Source organism: Strix uralensis, chromosome 16 (assembly GCF_047716275.1).
Source record: "Strix uralensis isolate ZFMK-TIS-50842 chromosome 16, bStrUra1, whole genome shotgun sequence".
Taxonomy (NCBI): Eukaryota; Metazoa; Chordata; class Aves; order Strigiformes; family Strigidae; genus Strix; species Strix uralensis.
Window position 1 is genome coordinate 8024843 of NC_133987.1, and position 24995 is coordinate 8049837.

General features: G+C 39.0%; 1 protein-coding gene across 4 annotated transcripts in view; it reads right to left on the bottom strand.

Moving 5' to 3' along the window:
• SDK1 (sidekick cell adhesion molecule 1) overlaps positions 1 to 24995 on the bottom strand; it is a 417651-nt gene that overhangs the window by 111895 nt on the left and 280761 nt on the right. For all 4 annotated transcript variants that reach the window (XM_074886027.1, XM_074886028.1, XM_074886029.1 and 1 more), the window contains 4 exons: positions 17655 to 17791; positions 10805 to 10952; positions 9799 to 9939; positions 6058 to 6239 (listed from right to left, as the gene is read on the bottom strand). In XM_074886027.1, the coding sequence (XP_074742128.1) occupies positions 6058 to 6239; positions 9799 to 9939; positions 10805 to 10952; positions 17655 to 17791 (608 nt within the window). The remainder of the gene's footprint in view (positions 1 to 6057; positions 6240 to 9798; positions 9940 to 10804; positions 10953 to 17654; positions 17792 to 24995) is intronic.

The following is a 24995-nucleotide window of genomic DNA, read 5'->3' on the forward strand; positions in this document are numbered from 1 at the left end:
ACTTTCCTCCATATTTGCATATTCAGATACTGTAACTGCCAGAGATTTATTATTGCAGAAGAAAATTGTATTAGAAGCCTTTAAGTTAGTCTGTTATCAGAAAACCACCTGGATATCATTGATAGATTAATCTCCTTCTCTCAGGAAGGCTAAATCAGCTGAGCACCATCCTCTCCACTCATTCCTCTTCCTTCTGTGGAACTGCTACATTACTACTCTATTTATACATGCTAGGTTGATTTTGCTACACAATTTTTGTACAGAAATTCTATACACAACCTGTGTACTGCCCACTGACAGCCACACTTGAAGAAATGCACAACTTTGTCAGTGGTAGGAAGAGTTTTTCCCAGAGCATAAGGAATACATATAGGTGACCTGAGAGTTAACAGTACAACCACTCCCACCAGGATGTTCCCACTGCCTTTATCATTTTCCTGAAACACAAATTAGCATGCACATGGTTGCTTCATTTCTGTGGGCATTATGTTCTTTAGTGGAGGATCCCATGGATGTTTTACAATGAATAGCAAATTTCCAGTGATTTCAGTATGGAAGGATTTTATTCTAAGGGTCTGATGAGTCTTTCAGACACAATTCAAAATATTGTAAATTTTTTTAAGAGAGGAAAAATCCTGCATCAGCAAACTTCTAGTTTTCATTTCAGTCCTTACAGTTCTCAAAAAAAGCCCAAGCAAGCACTTTAGGATATGTTTACTAGTTTTAGAAATGTGGATAACCAAAGGCATTAATTATTTCTTTTAAAAAGGGAAATATTTTTATTTCATTAGGACATAATTTCCTGAAACAAGAATAAACCATCCTAGCACAAAAAGTACCTGCTACAAAAAAAAAAAAAAAATATGAACAGAAAACATAAAACCTTCAGAATGTTGGAAATCATGATTTATATCACAATTCCTCTTTAGACATCTTTATTGAAATAATCAGCATCTGCATCTCAATGAACGCATTTAAAAAATTGAAAGAACGTGGTCCATCTGATATGCATAAGCTTAATTATGCTGCAGAAGACATAATATAATACATTTTAATATTTTTAATCGGTAAAATATTGGCATTATAATCTCAAATTTACTTCAAAGTGACAGTATAAAGTTCTCCTTTTATGTCTTGATATTAAAGACTTCCTTGGGTATCTGAAGAGTTTTGCATTTAAAAAAGAAAAGAAGGTTGACAGAAACTAAATCAGAATTGACCTTCTGGTCACTTCAAAACTTAAATACTTTTCCAAGATCATGGTTAGTAACTTATTGAAGCTGCAACTGTCCACATAAAAGATTTTCTAATTTAGTGGTAGATATCCATTCTCTTCCTACAAGTTTCTTGTTGTCATGTGGTACAGAAGCAAGGTCAAACAGGTGTTTCAAGAGTAATTCCCAAGTATTTACATGCTCAGTTTTTAAGTCTGTTCTTCATCATGTTTGCAAGTATTCCTAAGTCATCCCACAGCAGACACCCATCTGGGAGTCATCTCGGAGTTGCAGATCAAATTGGTCAGACAAAACCAACTGTTACTTTCTTCCCAATAAAGTTCACGTGGTTGGAAATCTGTTAAAAGCTCAGCCCCCGGGACTGCAAGTTAATGCACAGCATTTTAAGTAGAAAAGGTCATGGAAGCACTCTAGATAAAAGCCATTAAAAGGGTTTCGTTGACGAGATAATTGAGAGAAGAGAAGGCATTAAGGTTAAGCATGTGTACATGTAATTAGTCTGTCTCTAGCTATGTGCAAATAGCATGTATACCCCACAGAGATTCTGACAGCCAGACTACTGGTCTTAAATATAGATCTTCAACAGAGCCTTGTAGAAAAGTCTGCTACTCCTCCGAAGCTCCTGACCTTTGAGGCGGCAGCTTCCATGTCTCAATAAGGCAGGCTCGGGGAACCGCAGGTTTTTCTCTATGTGAAGGTTTGGTTGTTCCTTTAATGTGCTGGCTTGAGGTGCTAAACTGCACATCCCTGGCGGGAGCGGTGGGGAGAGTCTGCCGCAGTAGCACGTGATTCCCCCTGTGAAGCCTGTTCCCCCACGCTCCCGGCTGACATCCTTTGCTGTGCTCTGAACTGCAGCACGTCCTTAGAAAAATGGTCTCTGCAATTCTACACGTCGATATTTGAAATTCAGTAGTGTGAGATTTGGCACTAACTGATGAGTTTTGCTCCTTGCAGCTGCGAAATGTCTTCTTCCTTTCTTGCATGCCTCTCACAAGGACAAGATCTTACTTCTTTATTAAGAGCTGGGGACCAGAGTCCTCACCGAGACAACTGCTAATTTCACAGTGTTTGTGAAATAATTTTTTCAAAAAACAACAAAAAAACCCAGTAGATGGCAAATGACAGCTAACAGTGATAAAACTGAGAGATATAAACTCCAGCCACTACAACTCCAACCTGGTCCTGCACAGGAATGGCCATGGATGTTCCAAGGCTGTTGGTACCTTCCCCAGAGGAAGTTAACAAGGATTTTTAAGATGCTTTTGCCAAGAAAGCCTAAGGGAAAACTCTTTCCACTGAGATAAAATTGAATGGTTGCAGAGGACACTCCTTATTCAGAGATTCCTTTTTCAAGATTATTTCCTACATAAAGTAGGAAGCTTTCAGTTGACCAGGTTTTCTCTAGCTCTTCTGTCTCAGTCTTACAGATTTCTCTGATTCACCTCCTACTGCCTGAGGAAGAAACTACTTTGGACTTGGCTGAACACACTCATCTTGCTTTTATCCTTCCCTCCACACCATCAAGACTCACTAGTCTGGTGATTCTTCCACTCTTGTATTCAGGAAGAGCCTTTTGCTCAGTCTTTCCTAGCTTTTCAAGCACAGAAGGGAAAAATAAAACAATATTTTGAGACCTATGAACTTCAGGACATAAGACTGGCTTTTGGGATATGCATCAAAAGAAAGACATAGCACTTAATGTAGAAACAAAAGAGGGTTGATGTCAATGCAAAGAGCCTAATGAAAGCTATGTCTCTACTTATAAACCTTGCCTTGCCTAAATCTAAGGAGCAGTGGGAGTTTTTCAAAGAGAGAGTAGTTTAGAAGTATTGATGCTAGTGAGACAAAAGGGGCAGACCCAAAGGATGGAAGATTCTGCTTTCTCAGATCAACCTGCAGGAAAAGATAAACATGTCAAATAGTAGAGGGCAGAGACAACATCATCACCATCCAGAAAGATGATTATATATCTCACAAAGCTATTCTTATATGAAAAGGTATTGGGAAGCTTCAGTTTTTCATATGGCAATGAAAAGTCCTGTAGGACACTGTTTAAATAAGTAAAAATTGCCCTATGCAGAAGGCTGGTACAAATCCTTGTGAAAAGTAACATCAAAGTAAGGAACAGCTGGAGAAACTCTGATGAAGGAAGACCTATATATACAGAGCATCAAAGGATTAGGCTGAATATCACTCTGAAAAGACTTTCAAGATTTAGAGACAGTTAAACTGTCTGACCCTAGTGCTAGAATGTTCAGTGTTTTGCCAGTAAGTCTTTCTGACATTTTATCTAACTGACATTATGTGCCAGTTTCTCCACAAGTTTAGATTTTTCAGCGTCTTGCAAGTTTGGCTACATTCTAGAAGTTGGTGATTTTCAAAGAACTTTGAGTAGCTGATTAGTTATCAGTGGCTAAAGCAATGCCAGAGGACTAATAAGGGATTAATAGACTAGGTTCTGGTATAAATTCACAGTTTCTAGGGCCAGTCAATATTCACTATGACAAAGATGCCAATGTGCTGATCTGCTCCTGCCAAGGGGTTGATCTGCTCCCCGTGTTCATTTCCTGCCAGGCTTTGACTGCATAGCACACTTGATTAATATGAGGTGTTTCAGGTATTTTTCATCTTCAGACAGACAGGTTCTTGCCAGCATAGCTCACATCATTTAATGCATGTCAGAATAGAGGCGGCGGTGGTGGTAGTAGGAGAGGGGGATGGATGGGAGTGTGTGTCTTTGACATTTATCTCTGCTCATATTAAAATCAGAATATGATTTACAAGGCAGTTTTACACATGGTTTTTTCTTACTCCTGCTGGTTTGGTTTAGGAAGGACATTCCAGAGCAAGAAACAGCCAGTGGCTTTTCCTGTCATTTCCCAACTACAAGAAAGACAAAGGAGTAGAGTTTTGGACAGTGGCGCATTACCCATGGAGACTTGATATTAATCGGGTTTCAAAAGATACTGATACCAACCAGCCTCCCTTTTCAACTCTAAATGTAAAAGAGCTTCAAACTCTTTTCAGAATAGACTGTATGACTTCGCTGATTTGCACAGAAACTCAGCAAGGCATTCATTAGGAGATGGCAGCATCCATGAAGAGTTATTTACTGCTATTATTAAATACTGATATAAAATAAATAAGAAATAACCAGTTTTTCTTCTGTGTCTACCCACCATTGAGCATTTAGGAACTACATAAAGACAAACAGGCCGTTGCAGGTTGTCCTGCAGTCTGAACACTCTTGCTGATTAATATGAATGCAGGACTGACTACACTTAATTTATAACAGAGGATTTATATCCTTATAAATGACAACAGACAGACAATCAATAAAGGATGATAATAACAGCACATAATATCAAGGGAAATTAGAGTCAATTGCAGGATTTAAGAAAAAGAGTGTGAAGCCCAAACCTCAGTCTTAATAGATGGAAGGTTAAGGTGCTATGATAGCTTAAAATGTGCAAATAAACAAAGTAATTAATTACACCCGTATTCACCAAAGAGATTCAAATTCTGTGTGCAAACCAATTCTCAGCAGAGATCTGGTCTTTAGTGGGATGCAAAACATTAATCCTGGCTGCAAGGAGAAGACTTTAAGAAAAACATTTCAAGGTCTGCTATAAATACTTCTACAAAGAGGTTGAGTGTGCCTAGACTCCTCTAAACTGTGAGACTCTACATGCCCTAAGATAAAATATAGATAGCTTCCACCTTTAATTATTGTGGTTAATTAGTGTTGCATATGAATAATCTTTTCTTAAAGATCTCCTTACACCTCAAACCGTATCTAATCATGTTATAATGTACTCCTAGTAACAATTAACAAACAACTACATATTCTTCACCGATTGTAAATTAACCGGTGTACTGTAAATCTGCAAGTTTTAAAGATAGTTTAATTGTTTAATGACCAATAAAGTAGAGACCATTTACTGTCCAGTGCTCAGAATCCAGCACAACCCTGCAATTATGGGAATATATGAAAGCTTTAAGGGCCTGGTACCTAATTATCCTATGGATTTTTATACCAATCTAGAGGTGTAAACATGCCTTACATTGGTTGTAAAAAGTAATTACATATCCTTTTGTTGATGTAATTTATACTCTTCTTAAAGCACTTACCAGAAAGGTGTGGAGGAGCTGTAGAATAAAAATCAGGGCTTTAAAGATCATTTTATCTTCCTCTTTGCAAATGTCTGCACCATTCCTAAAATGCTCAAAACACTCTCCACAGGCTGTATTTCTCTCCTTACAGTTTCCTTACAATTTATTCCATATTTCTAAAACAAGGTATTCTGTGATTATCAGAACTAATGCAGCTGGTTTACTCAGCTTTTGTCTCCTATATTGCATATGCAGCATATTGCATCTCCTGACCACAATAAACTCAATTCCATGCCATATTCTCTCCTACTCTCTTGGCAGGGTAACCTCAGCCCCTGCCTGTCACACATCCTATAAATCCAGTCCACAGGACCCCAGCTCTCTTCAGCATTTCTATTTATTACTTATGCTGTGGCCGACTCTGACCTGCAAGTATGGTAACATGCCATCAGGAGGGTCAACAAAAATAGATAATTTTTGAATTCACTCACAGCTTTTTCTACAACAGAGATAGTAACAGAGTCTCATCTTGTCTCTGCTTAGGCATCTGAAGTCTGTGTTTCCTACCCCAAGCTGTCTATCAAATTTGACTGAAATGACCATTCATTTTACAAGTTGGTAGGTGGGACTATCACACAGTGCCTTCTCTCCTTCAGAAACTGTGCTATAAACTGTGACTATAAAGGATATATTGGTTCCATTTGCTCACCTCCTTGTAAAGTGTACTCTGTCACAGGTCTGCTGAAGGCTCCTAGCCCAGCTCCGTTGTAAGATGCCACCTGGATTTCATACTGGGTCCAAATGATCAGGTCTTTCACCAAGCAGTAGTTAATTTCTGCACTGGTGATGTTCTTATACTGGTATTCTCCAGGGAGGCCAGCCAGGCGATACCTACCATATGGGAAGAAAAATTTGCTAGTTAATTAGATGGTATCAATTATAGCAAATATCCTGACTAGCAAAATAGCTTCCTTTGCGATGAGGCAATATGCAAACTTTTACAGCAGAATTATACAAAGTATAATGCAAAATAATCAGAAAGAACAGACTAACTCCTGATAAGACCATATCGTGTTTGACTGCTATAGTATTTATAATCTGATCTCACTGAGATTACATGCTCAGAGCTAAACAAAACGGGTATTTTATCCTGTTTTACGGTTGCAGAAAAATTACAGCTTTTTAAATGTGGCTTGTCTAGTAAAAGCTGTGATTTAGTAGAAAAAACAGTCCAGATGTGATTTTTATCAGGGTGCTGCTGTAAATCAGCTTGAGAAATGTTTTTTTCCTTCTCCTCTGAAATCTGAAAAGGAAGATCTGAGAGGGCTCTGATTTTCTAGTTTCAGGCATTGACATGTCTGGCTTCCACCACGATTTACTTCACAGAATAATTAAAATAAGGATGGAATACAGTTGAGGCTGAAGGGTTGGTTAAGCATTGGGATTCCAGGAGAAGGGCTGTACCAAATATGGATGAGCAGTAAACATCCTGACAAACTTTCTGCTGAGACATGGGAAGCTGAAACACTGAATATATTTTCCCATGTAAAAACTGTACTGCAAAAAACAGAGCCACTTTGATGTGTCTCTTCAGGCCAAGAAACTATGGAGAAGAACCAAATTATAGAAAACAAACAAACCTTGCAAATCTGTGAATGTGAATAATACTGTTTGTTTTCCTTCCTTTAGGAAAATGATACAATGGATGCTTACAATATGCTAATTCACAAAAAAATCAGAAAAACAGAGGCCAAGTAAGGGGCAGAAGGTATTACTATTCCATGAAAAAGACAAACACGGAAACATTTATATTTTTATTCAACACACAGCGTTTATACGCTCTTATTCATCTTTTGCTTCACAGTAATCACCAAAAGCTTACTGACACAGAACAATTTCATTGACATCTTACAGTCCGATTTTAAATTCATCTAAGTTAAATTGGTGCAATTTCTACGACTAGACAACTTTGTGTATTTCAGCCATAGATTTTGTTCTAAAATCTTCTTAGAAAGAGATCGGTTCTTAATCACTGATAACCCCTCTGTTTTCTGCAGAGGAGCTGCGTGACTGACCATATTTTGGCATATTTAATATTTGTAATGCTACACTGGTGTGATTCCATTTATGAAATACAAACAGAAATAAAGACATATCAGCCCTCAGCTGAGTTTACTGAGTGTCTTGATCTGTCTCTACTTTATGCAATATCTACCTTGTTCTTTCTTTAGTCTCCTGTGAAGGGTGTATGCTTCCTGGCAAAGTCAATTCTTTGTGCAGCAATGTTTTGTCTCACACCTAGCAGACAAGATGTAGAGTGCTCCTGTGATTTAATCTATTGTGCTGTTAGCATGGCAGTCCTCTAAATGCAATACTGCCAGTGAGAAAAAGGGCAGAGGAAGGAAGCCAGTTCAGAAATGTCATGTCTTCATGATTTTTCTCACTATGGGCTTTGATGCATAGTCCATATGACTTGTGCAGTGCACCTTCACTTTTAAAGATCAGGTGTTCCATCAGTTTAGTATCTAGCATGTCTTGAGCACTGCCTCTCTGAGATGCATAGTGGTTTTCATTTTGTTATACCCTAATTCTACAGAAATCAGTGCAGGAAAACTTTTCTTCAGTGCACATTGCTGTGACCATACAGTTTGTCTTGGAAGAACAGCCTGTTTTATTACCTAGGTCAGTTGTGCTTTTATATGATAATCTTAAATTCCTGTCTAAGAAATGGTTTCTCTGCTCTGTAGTCAAGACAAAGCATGCAGATCTCAAAAATGTTCACAGATTGAGCATAATGAGTACGATCACCCTCTCTTACAATGGAAAGAAATGTTACAGTGAGGACAGGGATCAATTATGCTGATAGATGTTGTAGAAATTACTAAAGTTAAACGTTATCGAAAACACTATATGGAGAAAACAGAATGGATTGCCCTAAGTAAGAGGCTATGGGATTGTTTTCTCAAGAGGCTTAATGCTGAGAATGGGTAAGACTCATTGGGAATGGCTAAGGGATTAAATCTATCATCAAGTAGATCAGTTTGAAGAACTGTACAAGCAACACTTGTGTCATGTGCAAATTAGGTGCCCAAGTCTCATGACAAGATTCTAGCTATAGACAGAAGTTAAAACACCTTTTCCCACCTGTCACTGATGACTGGCACAGCTTTCAAACTGAGTCCAGCTCTTAAAACTGCAGGCACTTGCACGAGAGGCTCACCACCGTAATAGGCTCTGTGCAGGTGACAGGGAGATTAACAGACTTCAGCTCTGCCTGTAGAGAAAAGGAACTTTCCAGCACTATTTTGGGAGCTCACCAACACTCTTAACATCACAAAAGCATTTCCATCCATGCCAGCAAAAGTAGGAGCGCAGCATGAACAGGATGTTGGCATTTAAACTGCAGAATTTAGTTATCTTTTAGCAGGTCCGGAGGACACTGTATTAAAAACGTCAGCAGCCTGCCTACAATAGATTGTAACCATCACTTGGAAATATGTCAGTGGTGTGCAATGCTTGGGAGTTTCCTACAAGAACTCTGATTTAGATAGTGCCTCCCTTACTAAAGTTACAGCCCTAGCTGTCTGCTAGCACTGCAGGAATATGTAGGATGCCAAATCAGCAAGGAAGCTGTAGCTGAATTGGGTGGGAGTGAATAACTGAGTCTCAAAAAATTACAAAAAGGAAATGCTCTGCAAAGTTTCTCAATGTGACAACACCCTTTCCAACACAATAAATCCTCTGTAAGGAGAAAGACTGGATGTATTCAGGATTCCCAGTTACCTGCCTGAATCTGATTCTCATTAATAAATACAGATGGGGCTGAAAGAATCTTACTGAACTGACTGAGACTCAAAACCAAATCAAGATCTACCATGAAGCGTCTGACTGGTCATTCCCTGTCTCCATTTTGTTTGGCACAAAACTGAAGTTTACTGATTCTATTCTTGCTCTTCCATAGCGCAGGAGCCCTCTTGTGTCTTTGATAAATTTAATTAACCTTTCTAGTAGGAGGCTGAGATTGTAATAAGCAAATATACACTTGCAATGCATAGGCTGCACTGTACCAACTTCCCATGTGAACACCTTTAGCACTTGGTGCTTTACTTCACTTTGAAAATGGAAAAAAGCTATCAGGATGTTGAAAGTCTCTACAGGGAGCTAGTCTACTTCAGCAGTCCATTCCGAGTAGCTAACAGAGACCTCATCTCACTCACTCTCTAGTATAGACAGACTAGAATTTAAGCGCCTGCACCCCTGTGGCCACTTGAACAGAGGTGTTTTCTCATCTGTAATAAACCAGGGCAGCCACAGCATTTGTGAATAATAACTAATATATTTAATGGAATTAGAAATAGTTTTTAATACACTCTTAAGTCACACCATTCTGAATTCCCTCATGCACACATGGAGTTGTCTCCAAGACTTTCCAGGTTAGGAAATCACTTACCTTAGGATGTACCCATGAAGAACTCCATTATGTTCGCTCTCGGGAGGAGGTTGCCACTGGACCATGATAGACTGATTGGTGCGCCCACTGGCCACTATATTTTTAGGTGGAGCGCTGGGGGGCTCCTCAGGTAGCATCAACCTAAGTACAAAAGAATATGATGGATGTGGGTGTTAAAATAAATGATAGATGACATTTCTATTTCATGTATCCACTCCATGTGAACCAGTTTCTTTTATCAAAGTCTGATGACTAGAAAGAAATATAACGCTGATCCAACTGCTGAAGACATGCATGAAATAGTTACAACAAATCAACATAATAGGAAATCAGTTAACCAAGCAACAAGACAGACAGCTGAGGTAACCTTATTCTCTCTGAATCACCCAGGCTGCTACAACTCTTTAAAAAGATTACAAGCCTGAATGAGTTAGAGCTCAGGTCCAGTGTCTGTGACTCCTTCCAAATTGTTTCTTTCAGCTCTTTCAATATTTTTCATATCAAACTCCTACATTTTGAAAAAGCTGTTTAGAGTTCAGCTGTTCTGCAATTCAAGCTCACAGCTAGCTTTGGTTCATAGAAGAAGGGGGATGCATTTGAAAATAAATTTGATGAAGCCATCCTTCTATGTCGCATCTGGGTGAACTCCAGAAGTGACATTGCAATGATTGGGTGAATGCTGTACTCCTTCCCGGGCTGACTGTTGTGGCTTAGAACAAGAGCAAAAAAATATTTCCAAGATTCTGCTCAACTGATACTCTGAAAATACGAGGGCACCTCTCCCATCGTGTACTGATATCCCGCATCTCCTAATTGCCATTATCACCAATTACTGACAGCTGCAGAGCACTCTCCAGAGGCCTGGGTAATGCTAACTGCTCTGTTCCCCAATTATTGTGCAAAAGATAACTTTATTTTATTCATTCACAAACAATCAGCAGTTTTTTCCTCCCAGTACTTCTAGGTTATTGTACCTTTAGTACACAGATATTTTTTTTTACTGTACCTGCTGGTCTCAGAGCTGTACTGGCCCTTTCCCACCTGGTTAACCGCACACACCCTAAACTGGTAGGTTCGGGCTGGAGTTAGACCGCTCACAGTGACACCGGTCATCTTTGGGTCAAGATTTGATAGGTGAACCTTCCAGGGAGAATCTGTTGGAATAATTTACATGTGAAAAAAGATGGAAGTGCTTGTTAAAAGCCCTGCAGAAGTGAGAAAACGCCTCTGACTGCTCAGAGCTCTTTGTGCTTGTTTTCCTCAGAGGAACTTTGGGAAGAAGTTTCTTTTCAGCCAAAGAAACCTTCCTGTCAGCCCACACGGTTATGCAGATTGCACATTTGTCTACTGGAAAGTGATGCTGCACATGTCATGGCATAATAAATAAAAACTATATTCATTAACATTTTAATAAAAGAGGAAACAAGCATGATAAAGACAGATGGGCTGTGTATTTCACAACCCATCTGTTTGGCAGGCCATTACAACACCACACCCATGAGTGGCTCTGGTGGAAGGACTGTAATGAAATTCACAGTCAGTTTGGAATATCTTCCTACCCAGCTTGCAAGCAGGTGTAGAAGCGTGACTGTCTCTGCCAAATCAGCCCTTTGCTGTAAGACCTGAGAAAGCTTCTGCTGCGGATTCTACATGTCTGCAATTTTTTTTCTAGAGATAGTATATGGCATTCGGTCTAATCATTTCCTAGGAAGATTCCCTGGTATAAACAGTCCTGGCAGCACTATAAAACCCTCATTGTCAGTTCACATACTTGACATACCGAGCTCCTCTGATGCCCAAATTACATTTTCAAGTTTTCAAAGAGGTCAGAAATGAAACAGGTTGAAAATTAAATATCCTGACTTCTTTTCTTCATAGCCTGGTGTCACATATTCTCCCTGAAGTCATGACTGAAATAGTCAGGGCGAGGTGACATTTGGTCTGTGTTGCAACAGTACAGCAATGGAATCAGCCAATTTAAAGATTTGTTCAGTTTTTAAATAATACCAGCTGTTTTCATGCTCCCTGCTCAAAATTACTAACACTTCTGGAAATTACTGAGGAGCTAGCTGTAGATTTTGGCAACATATCTGTGTATGTTGCTCATCAGAAGTGCACTGTGGCTCCTGGCAGGTCACCTAGACGTCTGCCTGAAAATGAAGATGAGATGTCCCAAATGTGGAAGGCTGCTAAACTTCACACCAAGATGTAAACCACTAATTTAGTGCTTTTTTGGCAGATTCCTTAGCAAGTTTAAGTCCTCTAGGGTGTGATGCCAGTTGGGCTATGAACACTGCATCTTTGAATTACTCAAAATATATTTATTCCAGTAACAGCTTTCCGAGAACAAAGTCTTTTTAACAGGAAAACTGACAACAGAATACTGGGAATGCTGGAGAGGGACATTTCCACAGCAGTCAAGTTCTGTCCTCGCCAGTTGTTGATGATTTACCGGCAGTCACTTCAGCTGCAAGATCTTGATGGCAATTCATCTTAGCTGAATGTTGAACTTCTTTTAGAAAAACCTTAGAGGAAGCACACCTATCTAGAAAAGCATTGGTTAGGAGTTTTTTGCACCTTAGTTCCTTCTGAATTTTATCAACCTTCTCTTGAGACTTCACAAACAACTCTTCATCTTGTTACAGCGAGAGAGCACAACAACAAATCAAGGTAAGCTGAAGTGAAGGTATGGCTGACAATACATTGCCTGAAGCGTCTTCCTGAGGAAAATGGAAGAGCAGACACCAACAAGAGTGAAATACCCTTGTATGAGCTACTTGGGTAGTGGTCCATTTCCTAGAGCATTTTGTTTGTTTACTGCTAGTGTAAACACCACCTGAGAGTGCTTAACCCAAGCAGCTCAATGTAGTGAGCAGTTTGATTCAACAACAGGGCCTATTAATCTCTTCAGCACCTTGGGGCTTTGCTCTGTTTATATGCTGCATCTGTAGAATACTTTATTAATTCTTTTTCCTCTCCTGGTGGAAGATAAAAGATCTGGCAGGAAGAGAGATTAAACTGAAAACTAATATAAACAAAGCCTATTCATCTCCTGGGCACTCTGATTCCTAAAGGAAAGTGGTTTGGGGAGGATTTGTTCGCTCATGGAGCAGTGGATACAGTGAGTGTGCAGAGTATCTTTAAAATTTAAATGTCAAGTCTTTTTTTTGACAATCAATAAACTAAACATTTCGAAAGGCTGTTCTCCCTCCTTAAACACGCAATAAACCCCAGAATTGTACAGAAGCTTGTTTTACTGTATAGAAGAGCAATTCTGACATCGAAAACATGCCATAAAATTTTCAGCACTGACTCTCTTCTCCAGGGATGACTGTCACTCTCCTGTCCCAAGAAGTCTGGAGAAGCTCCATGGTGACAAAAGACTTGCCAGGTCATACTATTAAATAAGCCTCTGTTAGATTGAACAGACTGTGCTAATCCTTCATTTAACTTAAGCTGCCCAGAATGTACTCTGGGCTTTGCTTGCTTGCTCTTCCACTGTAATTGCCACTGTCTGAAAAACTTCCATGTTTAGCTGTCTACCGTCTTAAGGATATTAGGTATTTTGAATTAACTCTGATTACCTCTCCAAGTAAATTTATTGGAAACAAAGAATCTTACAGGCTACTCTCTAGTTTACAATGTGATTTGGGTTTTTTAGAAATTACTTTTGTTCTGCCAAGAATTTTTGGATGCACCTGTGATGCATTTAATAAAAATGGTTACTCACCAAGAGGCATTTCTTCTATATTTCCCTATCTACCTTACAATTCATGCATTAATTGCAAATTCCTCAAAAATAATTTCTAATTTGATATTACAGATTAGATCTGTTGCAGAAAACCGATTTTTGCAGGTTTGGAGTACGTTTCATGTCCTTCCTTCTCCGGGGGGTTTCACATAGATGGTAGTATTGGAATTTGCTGTACTGCTGGAGTTTACTGAATTCATCTTTCAAATCTTTGTGATAATATGATATCAAAAAAAAGTTCAAATAAAAATTGAATGGTTCATCTTTTGTTTGGTAGGATCTCAACAAGGTCTACCAATGGCCTGAGAAAAAGTGTCTTTTAACACTATTGTATATAGATCTGAGTCACAGTCATAACAAACAACACAGTTTTACTTTGATTATTGCAAAGATTTATCAATGTGTTCAATTTTTATCATTTGAATATTACTACCAAATTCAGGATGACAATTCAGAGGCTTTAACTTAAGCATGTATAGATGCTTTTCATAGGAGCTTTTATTATCTCCTTATTGGCACTATGTGATTAATCTGAGTTATATCATTACATCACACAACATAGATATCCCAGAATACAATAAAACAAAAATGGGCTTTTATCTTAATTGTACTCAGCAGAATTCTTTAAGTATTAATTAATTTCTTCAGTTAAAAGACCATTCAGAATATTTTTTGATTAACCCCTGAAATCTAAGCCTCTTTGGAATAAAATAAGCATAACCCCTTTCCTTCTAAATCCATGAAGATACTTCGTTGGAATTCCTAGGTATATTGCAACAGGGCTAAACAGGTCATGAAACATCCAAAACTTGTACTAGAGCAAGTGACAGCAATGCATGGTACTATTTATTCAAAAATCCTATTTCAAATTAAGGTTCACTTTTCTGGCTGTGTGGGCAGGAATACTTAATGACTGTGTTTCCCTGGAACTGTGTTTTTCAAATTAGATTATAAATTTGCCCCCAAATGTTTAAGGCCATATGCCTCAAGTCACCCACAGACATGGTCTACTGTGAATACTTGTAATTTGAGAATTATTGCATTGTGCCAAATACATTCATTTTAAAAATTAGGTGACTAGTCGTTCATATTTCCAGCAATTTATGTGCACGATCTGCCACTGTTTTTTCCTCTAATTAAAATAAAGTTTTTATATCTCTTTACTGAATTGATATTAATGAAAAGGAGTTCTAATCCATGCCAGGTGGAGTGACACGCCTCTCCCTAATGCAGCTAGTAATTAGTCCCCTGAAATTTACGCTCATTATTTTGAACCCTCTTCAGCTATTTCTCTGAAACAGATACTGTTATTATGTATTCATTTATGGTACCTGCTTCAAAACGTACAATGGATCCTAAAGCTATTAGAAAATTATTCAAAGCAAAACAGCTAAAAAAAATGAACTAAACTAGGCTACGTTTTGGCACCTGTGACTGCAAAGCGCAACCCATGTATTAAAACTCCACAGAACTAAGAACAAAGTCTCTGCTGCAGCTTTGCTAACTGGAAAAGAAATCACAATTCTGATGTCCCTCCCTAACCTTTATATGTATGAAAGCAAACAGGGATTAGGATATTAAGTATATTGCACTGCTGCTGACAGTGAGAGAGCTGCAGATGCAAGCAGATGAGCTCACGGAGGGCAGACACCTGACTCCTTGACAGCTGCTCTTTCTGCAGCACAAACAGGACCAACAGAAAACCTGAAAGAAAATTTTCTTTGAAAAGCAAAGAGAGATTCTGCACAGTTGTAGCAGACAAAACTATACCTACACGAGATCAAATGTCAGTTCGTTCACAAACATCACTTGGGATGGGTGGGAACAAAGGAAAGATGGTGTTTTCCAAAGGAGTAGGAGGTCTGGAGAAACTAAATATTAACACTACTGAGATCAAAATAACTCTGAAAAACAAACACTTCAAGAAAATAAAAACCAAAACAAGACAGTGACAATATACAGACATTAAAGTCAGCTTTCCAACCACAGTCACTGTTGACATCGTTCTACTGTTCAGTTGGCATCTCTAAAGCTGAGCAATAATATATGAAAGGAGAGAACACAGCAGCAGTGGAATATTCAAGGGTTTAGATTCCTCCCTGTCCTACTTCTGTGAGTAGCCATTGAGACATTGTACATAAAAGCAAATTAAAGATTAAGATGAAAACTGAAAGGACAGCAAGATGTAGAATATTTCTGGGAGTTAAGATGCTCAATTCACAACAAACTTGGTCTGTGTTTGGTTTTTGCACCTGCTAGCTTGCTGAAGTACATATATCTGTGATTTGTGATAATAAGGCTCAGTGGTAGATTGCAATGCCATCAGCCAAAATTATTGGATCTATCACAGAGTGAGCAAGGGTTCACAGGATCCTGTGGAGTTCTGAGGGACTGTCTGCATGATTTCTGGAGAGTTGCTGTTGATTTTTGCTGAGTCTTCTACAAATTTCAGTGAATGAATTATAGCATTTTCAAAACGATGGCACATTTACCCTGTTCCTATGCTAGAACAACTGCAAAGCATCCTTGCTAGAAAGGCACTTTAAGACCTTTCAGAATTCTCCTGGCACGGAGTGCACTGCCTTTTCTTTTAGTGACTCTTCCCAATCAATGCAGCCCAGCACAGGACCCAAGTGCATACGTTCTGCCAGCTCTGCGCTGTCTCTATGTAAATACAGCTCTAGTACCTTTGCATCATGTTCCCAGACTGGGACTTCATTAGCTTGTCATTGTCAAAGCCACGGGGAAACACGAAACACAAGGATAACGTCCTCAGGTGAAAGAACGGGTAAGGAAAAGCAAAAAGGCAGTTACTGGCCTGTAGTCAACAGGAGGGGAAGGAGAGAAGAGTAAAAATAAAAAAGAAGGTGGTGATAAAAACATAGAGAGGGGAGGTGAGTGAAGAATGCTGAGTTTTCTCAGTCATTTGTTACAAAAAGATCAAGAGTCTTTGCTCAAAAAGAACTGTTTTAAGGACAACAGTCCTGGGCTCGACTTGGGATTTCTGCTAGGATTAGAAAACTGCACTTTGCTTAACAGATGCCAAGATCACCAGTTCTGGGACCTCCACATCTGAAATGTTATGCACTCCAGCCTGCAAAGCAAAAGGGTTATATGTGATCTGAAGCTCAAGTTTCATCTCAAGCTCTCTGTGTGGCGAAACAAAACGCTACTCGCTAGATAATCAGAAATCAGGACTGTTTCACATTCAGTTATGCAGTGGCTAATTTCCACTTGTCAGAAAAAGCGATGCTCTTAATTTTTTCATCAAGAATCAATTGTTAGGCTTGGATTTCCAGCTCCTAGGGTGATAGCGATTAGAAAGTATTGCCAAGGTGACCGATTTCCATATAACCTCATCTTTCCATCAACTCCTAAAGAGGCATTAGCAATGTCCCTGAATAACCTTGCAGACTGAGAGCCACAAAGGACCAGACATACAGCGTGAAAAAACTGTGAGAAGTGGCAATTCACAATGAGCAGGTTTGTAACCCATGAATATATTTGGGCATCTTACGGTTAAGCATCCTCAACCACCTACTTAAAAGAAGGGCGTAAAATGATAACCTAGGGAAAGCAGAGAAAATATATGAACCCATATACAGATAACTCCTATTAAATACTCCATATAGTAACTCCTATTGACACCCAAGTTTGTTCCTCTGACAGACCATCAGTTCCTTATATTATCATCCTGCCTACATTTTTCAGGTGAAATTGGGGCTCTGAATGCATCAAGATATCTGTAAAACCAGAACAAAAGACAACAATGGGAAGAAATAAAATATGACTACTGCTATTTTATGGATGTTGAATAGAAGCACTGAGGGATGAGTTGTTGTGCCTCAAGTCTCTCTGACAATGCTGGAGGCGGAACTAAAGCTTTCCTGTATAACAATTCCACCTTCTCAGGCCTCTTTTCATTGTTTAACTCTTCCAACGTGAGAATAGTTGTGTGCAAAACCCAGGGCTTCCCCTTCGTGCACACAGTCTCTCATTTAACAAATAGTAACATTTTGTTAGTAGCTCCAGTAAAAGATGAGTCTGAAAGAAGGCTGAATAATTAAGAAGAACATGAGGTTGAAACAGATTTGACTTTACTCACTGTTCTCAGAGAGCTCGACCATGTAGTATAGAACAGGGCTGTTTCCATCAAAGGGGCGCACCCAGGAGAGCATCACACTGCGGCTGTATGAGGAATTTAGAGTGGCCAGAAGATTCTGAGGGGAATGAGGGAGCTCACTGTTAAGAGAAAGGGAGAAAAAACAGCACAGAAAAATCAATCTACATTTCATTCAACTAGAGTCTTACAGACAGTTAAAGGCACACGAGATCAGACTCATATGATGATAGATATAAAAGTACCAGCAGCTATTGTACAATTAAATAAATGAAAGACATGTCTGAATTCTTCACAATTTTATCCTATTTGGAAAAAAAATAATTTATGCTGAAAGTCCCAAGGCTGATGCTTAGAACAGTTAATGGAAATGTTGCTAAATGTGGAAAAAAGCCAATTTTCATACTGTTTTTGATTGAGACAAGTTGGTCAATAAATTTCCCCTCTCACTTTTTTCCCCTTCTTATGATGATGTCCTAGCAATGTGACAGCAGTAATACATATAAACAGTAAAACACATGGGAGATATGATTTAACATGGAATTTTTCATACTCAAGGAAGCAGAAGACATTGACACTATCCATATAGAGCTACTAATCAAAATTACCATATGTATTCTTAGGCTACAGAACAGCTTGATTTACTCGCGGATTCAGGCTTATCCTGTCATGGGTAGAATCTTTCCTTCCTATAATAAGGATTTTTTTGGAAGCACCCAAGCAGAAAATGTAGTGAAAACGCCTGCAGAAACCCCATGGAAATACAAAATGACACATTAAAAAACAAAAATAAAACAGCAGCTCAATTAAAACGTGTAATTTCTCTACACAAAGGCAATTTGTGGAAAAACATTTAATTTGTACTCATTGGCTGCAAGTCAGAGGCTGCATGGTGCAATAAGAAAACTAAATTCTGCTGCATCTCTTAAATGCTGCTCTGTATTAAGTGATAAGAGCCCTTCAGCCATTATACTTGAGCCTGATATCTGCTCTTTATCATCCTGGTTCCTAAGGAGGACAAGGATCTCAGAGCAAAGGAAAAACAAGGAGGACCAGTTTTCTACCCATTCAATCTCCTGCTCCTCCCCAGGAAAGCTGAGAGTAACCCTTCCTCAGCCAGCACCACTGCCAATCTGCTCCGGCCAGAGCAGAAAGCCACAAGGGTACTTCACATGCTTAATTTAAAAACAGTAATTTCTGGTTGTAATGGATCATGCTACTGAAGGCTTACAGTTATTTAAAAACCGCAACTCCTTAGCCACTCAGAAAAGTAAATAGACACTCTGGCTTTAAGCCAGACAATAAATATGTCCCAGATTTGGGTTTCTGCTGAAAGATTGAGGAACATATGGAGAGCGAGACAATAGTTTTATTATTTTTCTGTTAAAACTGTGAAGGTTTTTGTTTACATGTTTACGATGGCTACACCCTGTTGAGTTAGCTCCCCCCAAAAAGGTTGCTGAAAGTGCTAAAGAGTGGTAAGAAAAACACACAGATAATGAGACAACACAAGTGGAAGACACTCATCTGCCCAACTCTCTCTAGGCTAGAAGGGTTGATGTTTCCTAAGGCTAAACCTGAGACTCAAAGTCTTGTCTCGTCTCATTTGACTTTAAACGCCTAACCAAATTAGCAGCATGGTGACCCCAGGCTCTTTTTGTAGTAAACACGGAATGACACCTCAGGGTGTGATTCAGATCTTAACTTCATTAAATCACTTGCTCAAGATGACTTGATTAAGAGGAGTTTAGGCTGACTATATTCTCACTTAGAGCTGGGCATGCACGAGCCAGGCTCCAGATTTCTGATGCACAGACAGCTAAGACATGGTCACTTTTGGGCTAGAAGAAACATCAGGCACAGGAGAGAGTATGTATGGGCCCAGGGGAAGCAGATCTTGAACACAGCACTGCAAAATTTTGGATAAACAACTTTAGGGAAGAGGGGGACCTGGAAACACAGTAGGAGAGCAGCTGGCCTGCAAGACAAATGGCAGAATAAGCCTGTCATTTGAGAAGTGTGGAGTGGGTGTTTAAGATATGGCCATTTACCCAGGGACTACAGGAGTGTGTTACTTAATTTTGAATGAAACATTAAATTAAGATAAACATTAAACGTCCACTACAATTTATCATTACGTCCTAAGCAAGCTGGTTGGAAAAGTGGTTTTGTGATTAAGCTGGCACAGGAAATTACCAAAGGAAAGAGAGTGAAACATCTTGTGACATGGCTCACAGAAGTCCCAGTCCCCACTTCATTTATCACCAGGCCTTGTGAGGAAGAGCTCAGAGATGGGCTGTGGCTTCAGCTTCTTCCAGAAGATGATAGTCACACAGGGAGCAGTGTAGCAGGGATGGCTGAGGGGGAGCTCACAGCAAACTTATCTCTGTGTAACTAGTTTTCTGGGAGCTAAATAAACACTCCTGGTATATATTAATGATATTTTCAGGGTGTGCATTTGCTAATCTTCTTTCCCCATACATTCAGAAGGGCTGAATTAACAGTTCATTTGAGGACAGAGGCTACATGACTAAGAAAGACTTTACAGCTCAGTCTCTTTTTCTTAGTGTACAAGCTTCAGAAGACTTTTGGAGGAGAGGGAACACTTCCTTTTTCATGTTTCTTAAAGCACAAACTGATTTTATTGCTTATGATTTGGGTTTAGTTGATTATTCTCTTAGATTGACACAAAATAGTAATCAGTCAGCACGAAGGAAATGGGCACTTTCTGTTCAGACAGAGATTGAGTAGCATGAGCTGCAGCCGCGATACAGTACACCTATCTCCACTAATATCATATTCTTTAGCCATATGTGTCCACACTGAACAGCAACAGATGGTGCTTGCAGATTTAAATCCCTCAAGGCAGACATAACAAGTGCCTAAGAAACACACCTGGACGGAAATAAATATTTAAAACTACAAAGACATTTCAGCACAGAAGTGTACTTCTCTCTTTGTGGTATACAAAAGCAGAGATTAATAAATAGTAATTCATACTCTAGCAAGCACTTACACTTTGTCTCCTTCTCATTTGCTACCACATACTGTGTGAAAGGGATGATAAATGAGACCTGTACCACCATCATGAATATTCACGTTCCCAAAAGAGATAATTGCTTCTTTTTTCCCCTTTAAGAGAATTACTTTTCCATGCTGCTAACATCCAAGAAATCATTGCAGGGAATGGCAATTTCAACCCTTCTTCAGGATGAGAAGGACCTCAGACTAGAAATGCTCAACTTCTGATAGACCAAGAAACTAGATGAGGTTTAGGACACAGGGCACAGAACAGCCCTTGATCGGACACTAGAAGTTTAATTCCAACACTATTATCTTTCTTTTGTTCACTGAAGGCCAAAGCAGGAAATATGTGAAGGTTTTTCAATATAGGGTATGTTAAGACCTCACTCCTCTAATGCTGAAGAGTTGCATGGAGGCAAGTTTTCCATAACTTACTTTGTATGATAGAAAAATATGTATATGGCCACTTTAAAATCTGTAATTGATAGATAAGCCCAGGGTTAATGGCATAGCCACCAAGGTGACCTGAGGGGACTCTGACAAAGCAATTAAAACAGCAGATTTGCAGGAAAAGAACATGAAGTCATTGTGACAATCTAGGAGAGAAATATTAGCCAGTTGCAGATGATACATGTTCAAAACAGAAACCCTAATGTTTTGAGTCAGCTCATCACTGCCAGAGGGCAGCTGAAAAATTCACTCAGCAAACACATAGAGTATTTTATAAAATTAGCTAAAAGCAGACTATTTGCTGAGGGAAATAAACCAGACATGGTTTGGAGAGATTTCTGAGAAAAATGGTCCAACAGCAGGTAATTAGAGAGACTGTGACTGAAGAGGGGATTACTAAAAAGTCAAGGGAGATTAAATAAGTTTTCTTGTCAGTTTATAAAAAGCCCCGCTCCTATTTCATAAATGATTTCCTAAATCAGGTCCACCATGCAAGTTTTACCCAAGAGCAGGTGGTTCATCTGCTAGACCTGATAACGTGGTACGAAGTTGAGGCAGGAAACCTAACAAAGTGCTCAGCCCTGATGGCTTTGCTCATAAAAGTTTATCATGTTTTAAATTAAGAAACATGTCATCTGTTGCTCAGGACTTCCCAGTTTCTCTTGCAAAAGAATCCTCTCCAATTTCTAAACACAGGAAGGATTTCTTGCAAGGCATCCAGGAGTTTTGAGGCTTTTTGTCTCTCGCAGGCCTATAACGAGGTGGATTTTTGAAATTAAAGACTTGCCAAGTCCCAGAGTGCACAGATTTATTTCCCATTTCATTTTGGTGGTCACCACAAGCTCAAATCTACAGACAACTTGGGAAAGGCTTTTGAATTTTGTACTTTCTTTTTGCTAAAAACACCTACATTTCTGATATACCTTCAATGATGAACAGACAAAAACGTATTTCCAAGAGTATTTCTGGGTGGTATTTCTCTTTTGAGCATCAAGTGCCTTTAGACTCAGCACTGAACCTTCTTGGATGACATCTTAATAGAGAGCTTGGAAAAATAAATAGAAACTTTCTTTCTAGTGAGGAAGGAGTAATGTATTTTCAAGTTGGACATCCTTCCTGTTTACACTCCCTGCAGAAAGGAAAAGAGAAGGGCTATTGGAATCAAGGGATATGGGATCCATATGAAAATAAGTTTGTAATGAGACATCATTTTGATTTGTTACTCTGCATTGGTCTTACTGATTTTAATTTTTAGTAATCAAGCTGGTTTTTTATGGGATATATTGGGAAGAAATTGGAGGAAGTAGCAATTACAAATGCTCTATTAAAAAGGTTATCAAAATTCATGTATAAATGATTGACAAAGGCAATACTGTGCATTCTTGACAGCCTACTGGGTTTTATTATAAGTGGTTAGCTCCCCTCTCCTGCTTTTGAAGAAGACAGAACAATAATAGTTCTTTCTTTGATGAAAGAGAACTGAAAGAAGATGAACTTGCTGCCAGGAATAAATTGTCTATTTTTGTATTACATTGTCCTCCCCAAATTTTTGCATAGAGAAAGAGCCGGAAAAATTTTACTATATGTTGTGACATAACAGAGGCTTGTACAGGACTTTGATTTTCCAACAATGCAGCATTACCATACTTTTCTGTCATATTCATACAACAAAGAGACTCTTTAGTATGGACTGCAGACAGGCTGATATTAAGCAGCAGGTATCATCAGGAGTAGATAGTGGTAAGTCTGCATATTTTATATATACTGAGAATCCTCAGGATACTTTGAGCTGAAATCAGCACAGTTTCCCCGTCAGGTGAGTGATACATTGTGATAACTCAGCTTATGCAGCTTTAGGAACAAGCGTTTTTTCCTGTATATGTATTTCAGTATGGTATTTACAGGACTATAAAAGTAAGCTAAATGAAGCTGGGATGTTTCATAACATACAATTATTTTCAGGATCAAATCCTGTGACTTGGAGGAATGCACAAGAAGCACAAGCTCATCATCAAAAGACCTGCAAATGTTTCTGTATTTGCAGTTGAGAAGCTCTGCTAGGAGAGAAAAAAAAAAAAGTACAAAATTAAAATCTATCTCTTGCAAAAGAGAAACATCACTCGCAAATGTTTTACCTCATGCAAATCAAATCAAGTGATGTACATGAAGAATAAACACATTTAGAGGGAAGACAAATGAATGAATAGAGTATCTTGACTAGCAATTAGTTTCTGTGCCCAAGTACCATCAGTACAAAATTGATGAGCAAGGTAACCTTTGGCTGCACTTTAGCAAGTTCTTCATTAGTTTTCTGGCTTTCCTTTTCAAATATTTTATTTCTTCATAGACACGCTGAGAAAAATTATCCATCCTGCTTGCACCACCAATGTATACCATGCTGTGCTATCAGTGGATATTCTTCTAGCAAGAAACAGTACCTTTTTCCCCAAGCCCGTCTTCCAACAAGGGAAAACAAAGGAAGAAAAAGTTTTCTTTCCTACTTTTCACAGATTAGAAAACCAGACCACTCAGAGATTAAATAACTGAAGGTCACCCTGAAGGTCAATGGTTTTGAATTGAATCATTTTGAATAGAAATCAGTAACAAACTTATTTGTGCCTTTGGAAATTTCTCTTGACGTGCCTAGAGGTAGAGGAGGGGCATGCTGGTCCCTGGGGGAAAAAAATGTGGTGAGACAATTGGAGTTGTCAGATGAAGCTAGGTAAGCTATGATATGATCTGTTGGTAGACTGCTCCAGTCTGCAATTGGTTGATAGGCCTCCTCTGAACATTTGTCTGACATTAATGCTACTCAAGGCGCTGATGTGTAAGTGCTCATCGATGGGAATGTACATGCCCTGTTTGTTAATGTTCTGCACAAGAGAATTATCTGGGAGAACAGGGAATGTTATAGATCTGTCATTTGTATACGAGCTAGAATTTAATTTAAGCTTTACTTCAGACATTTCCTTTTCACATATTTTCTTCTTCATTTCACTTCTGTTGTACCATGTATCTCTATTTCTCACAGATTTGTGCTGCTGAGCCAAATGATAATGATGAAAGCTGCAAAGGAATGCAATGGTTTTTGGCATTATTGCACTACCTGCAGCACTACTTTGAAATAAAATGTCACAATTCAAGGTATGATTGAGTGACTTATTAGTTACTGAAGTCCTCTAAAAGAGTGGGTCTGATATATGTCTTTAATTCCTCCAGGAAAAACAGGCAATAGTTGATCAGCAACAGAACATCGGAGGAATCAGAGATACAGGATTAAGAGCCAGTCCCAGCGCAGGGAGAGCCAGCCAACACAACTGGAACAAGCTGGGGTGCAAGAAAGACAGCTTCAGCAATGTACACAAGATGTGCCTCTCCCAGCTAACTTCTAGCCTGAATTTTACAGAGTATAAAACTGTTCCTCACTGGTCAATGGGGAACTTCAAGTAAATACATCCACTGTGCTGTACTGGGTTGCATAGGGCATCTTTTGCTATTAATGTTAAGAAATGGTCAGACTGCTGAAGTGTTTAGCATGTATTTACATCTTTGCTTCAAAGTCTGGGTTTTAAGATTCTTTTCAGTCTTTACTCCATAATTTTGTGCCCTCCATTCAAAACCGCCTCAGAGAAAAGCAAGTACGGTTATATAGTAGCAATATATTTTTGAATTGTCTTCTGCTCTTGGATTCAAACCAGCAGTAAAATGCACTCCGGGAGGAGAGCTGAGGAGTGCTTAATTAGAGAAAGAATATATGACCGCTCTCTGAAAACGGGCATCTGATCTAGCCTTGGCACTGGCAGAATAATGCTGTATCAAACAGCTCTCTGCATAGCAAATCTCAGAGGTGAA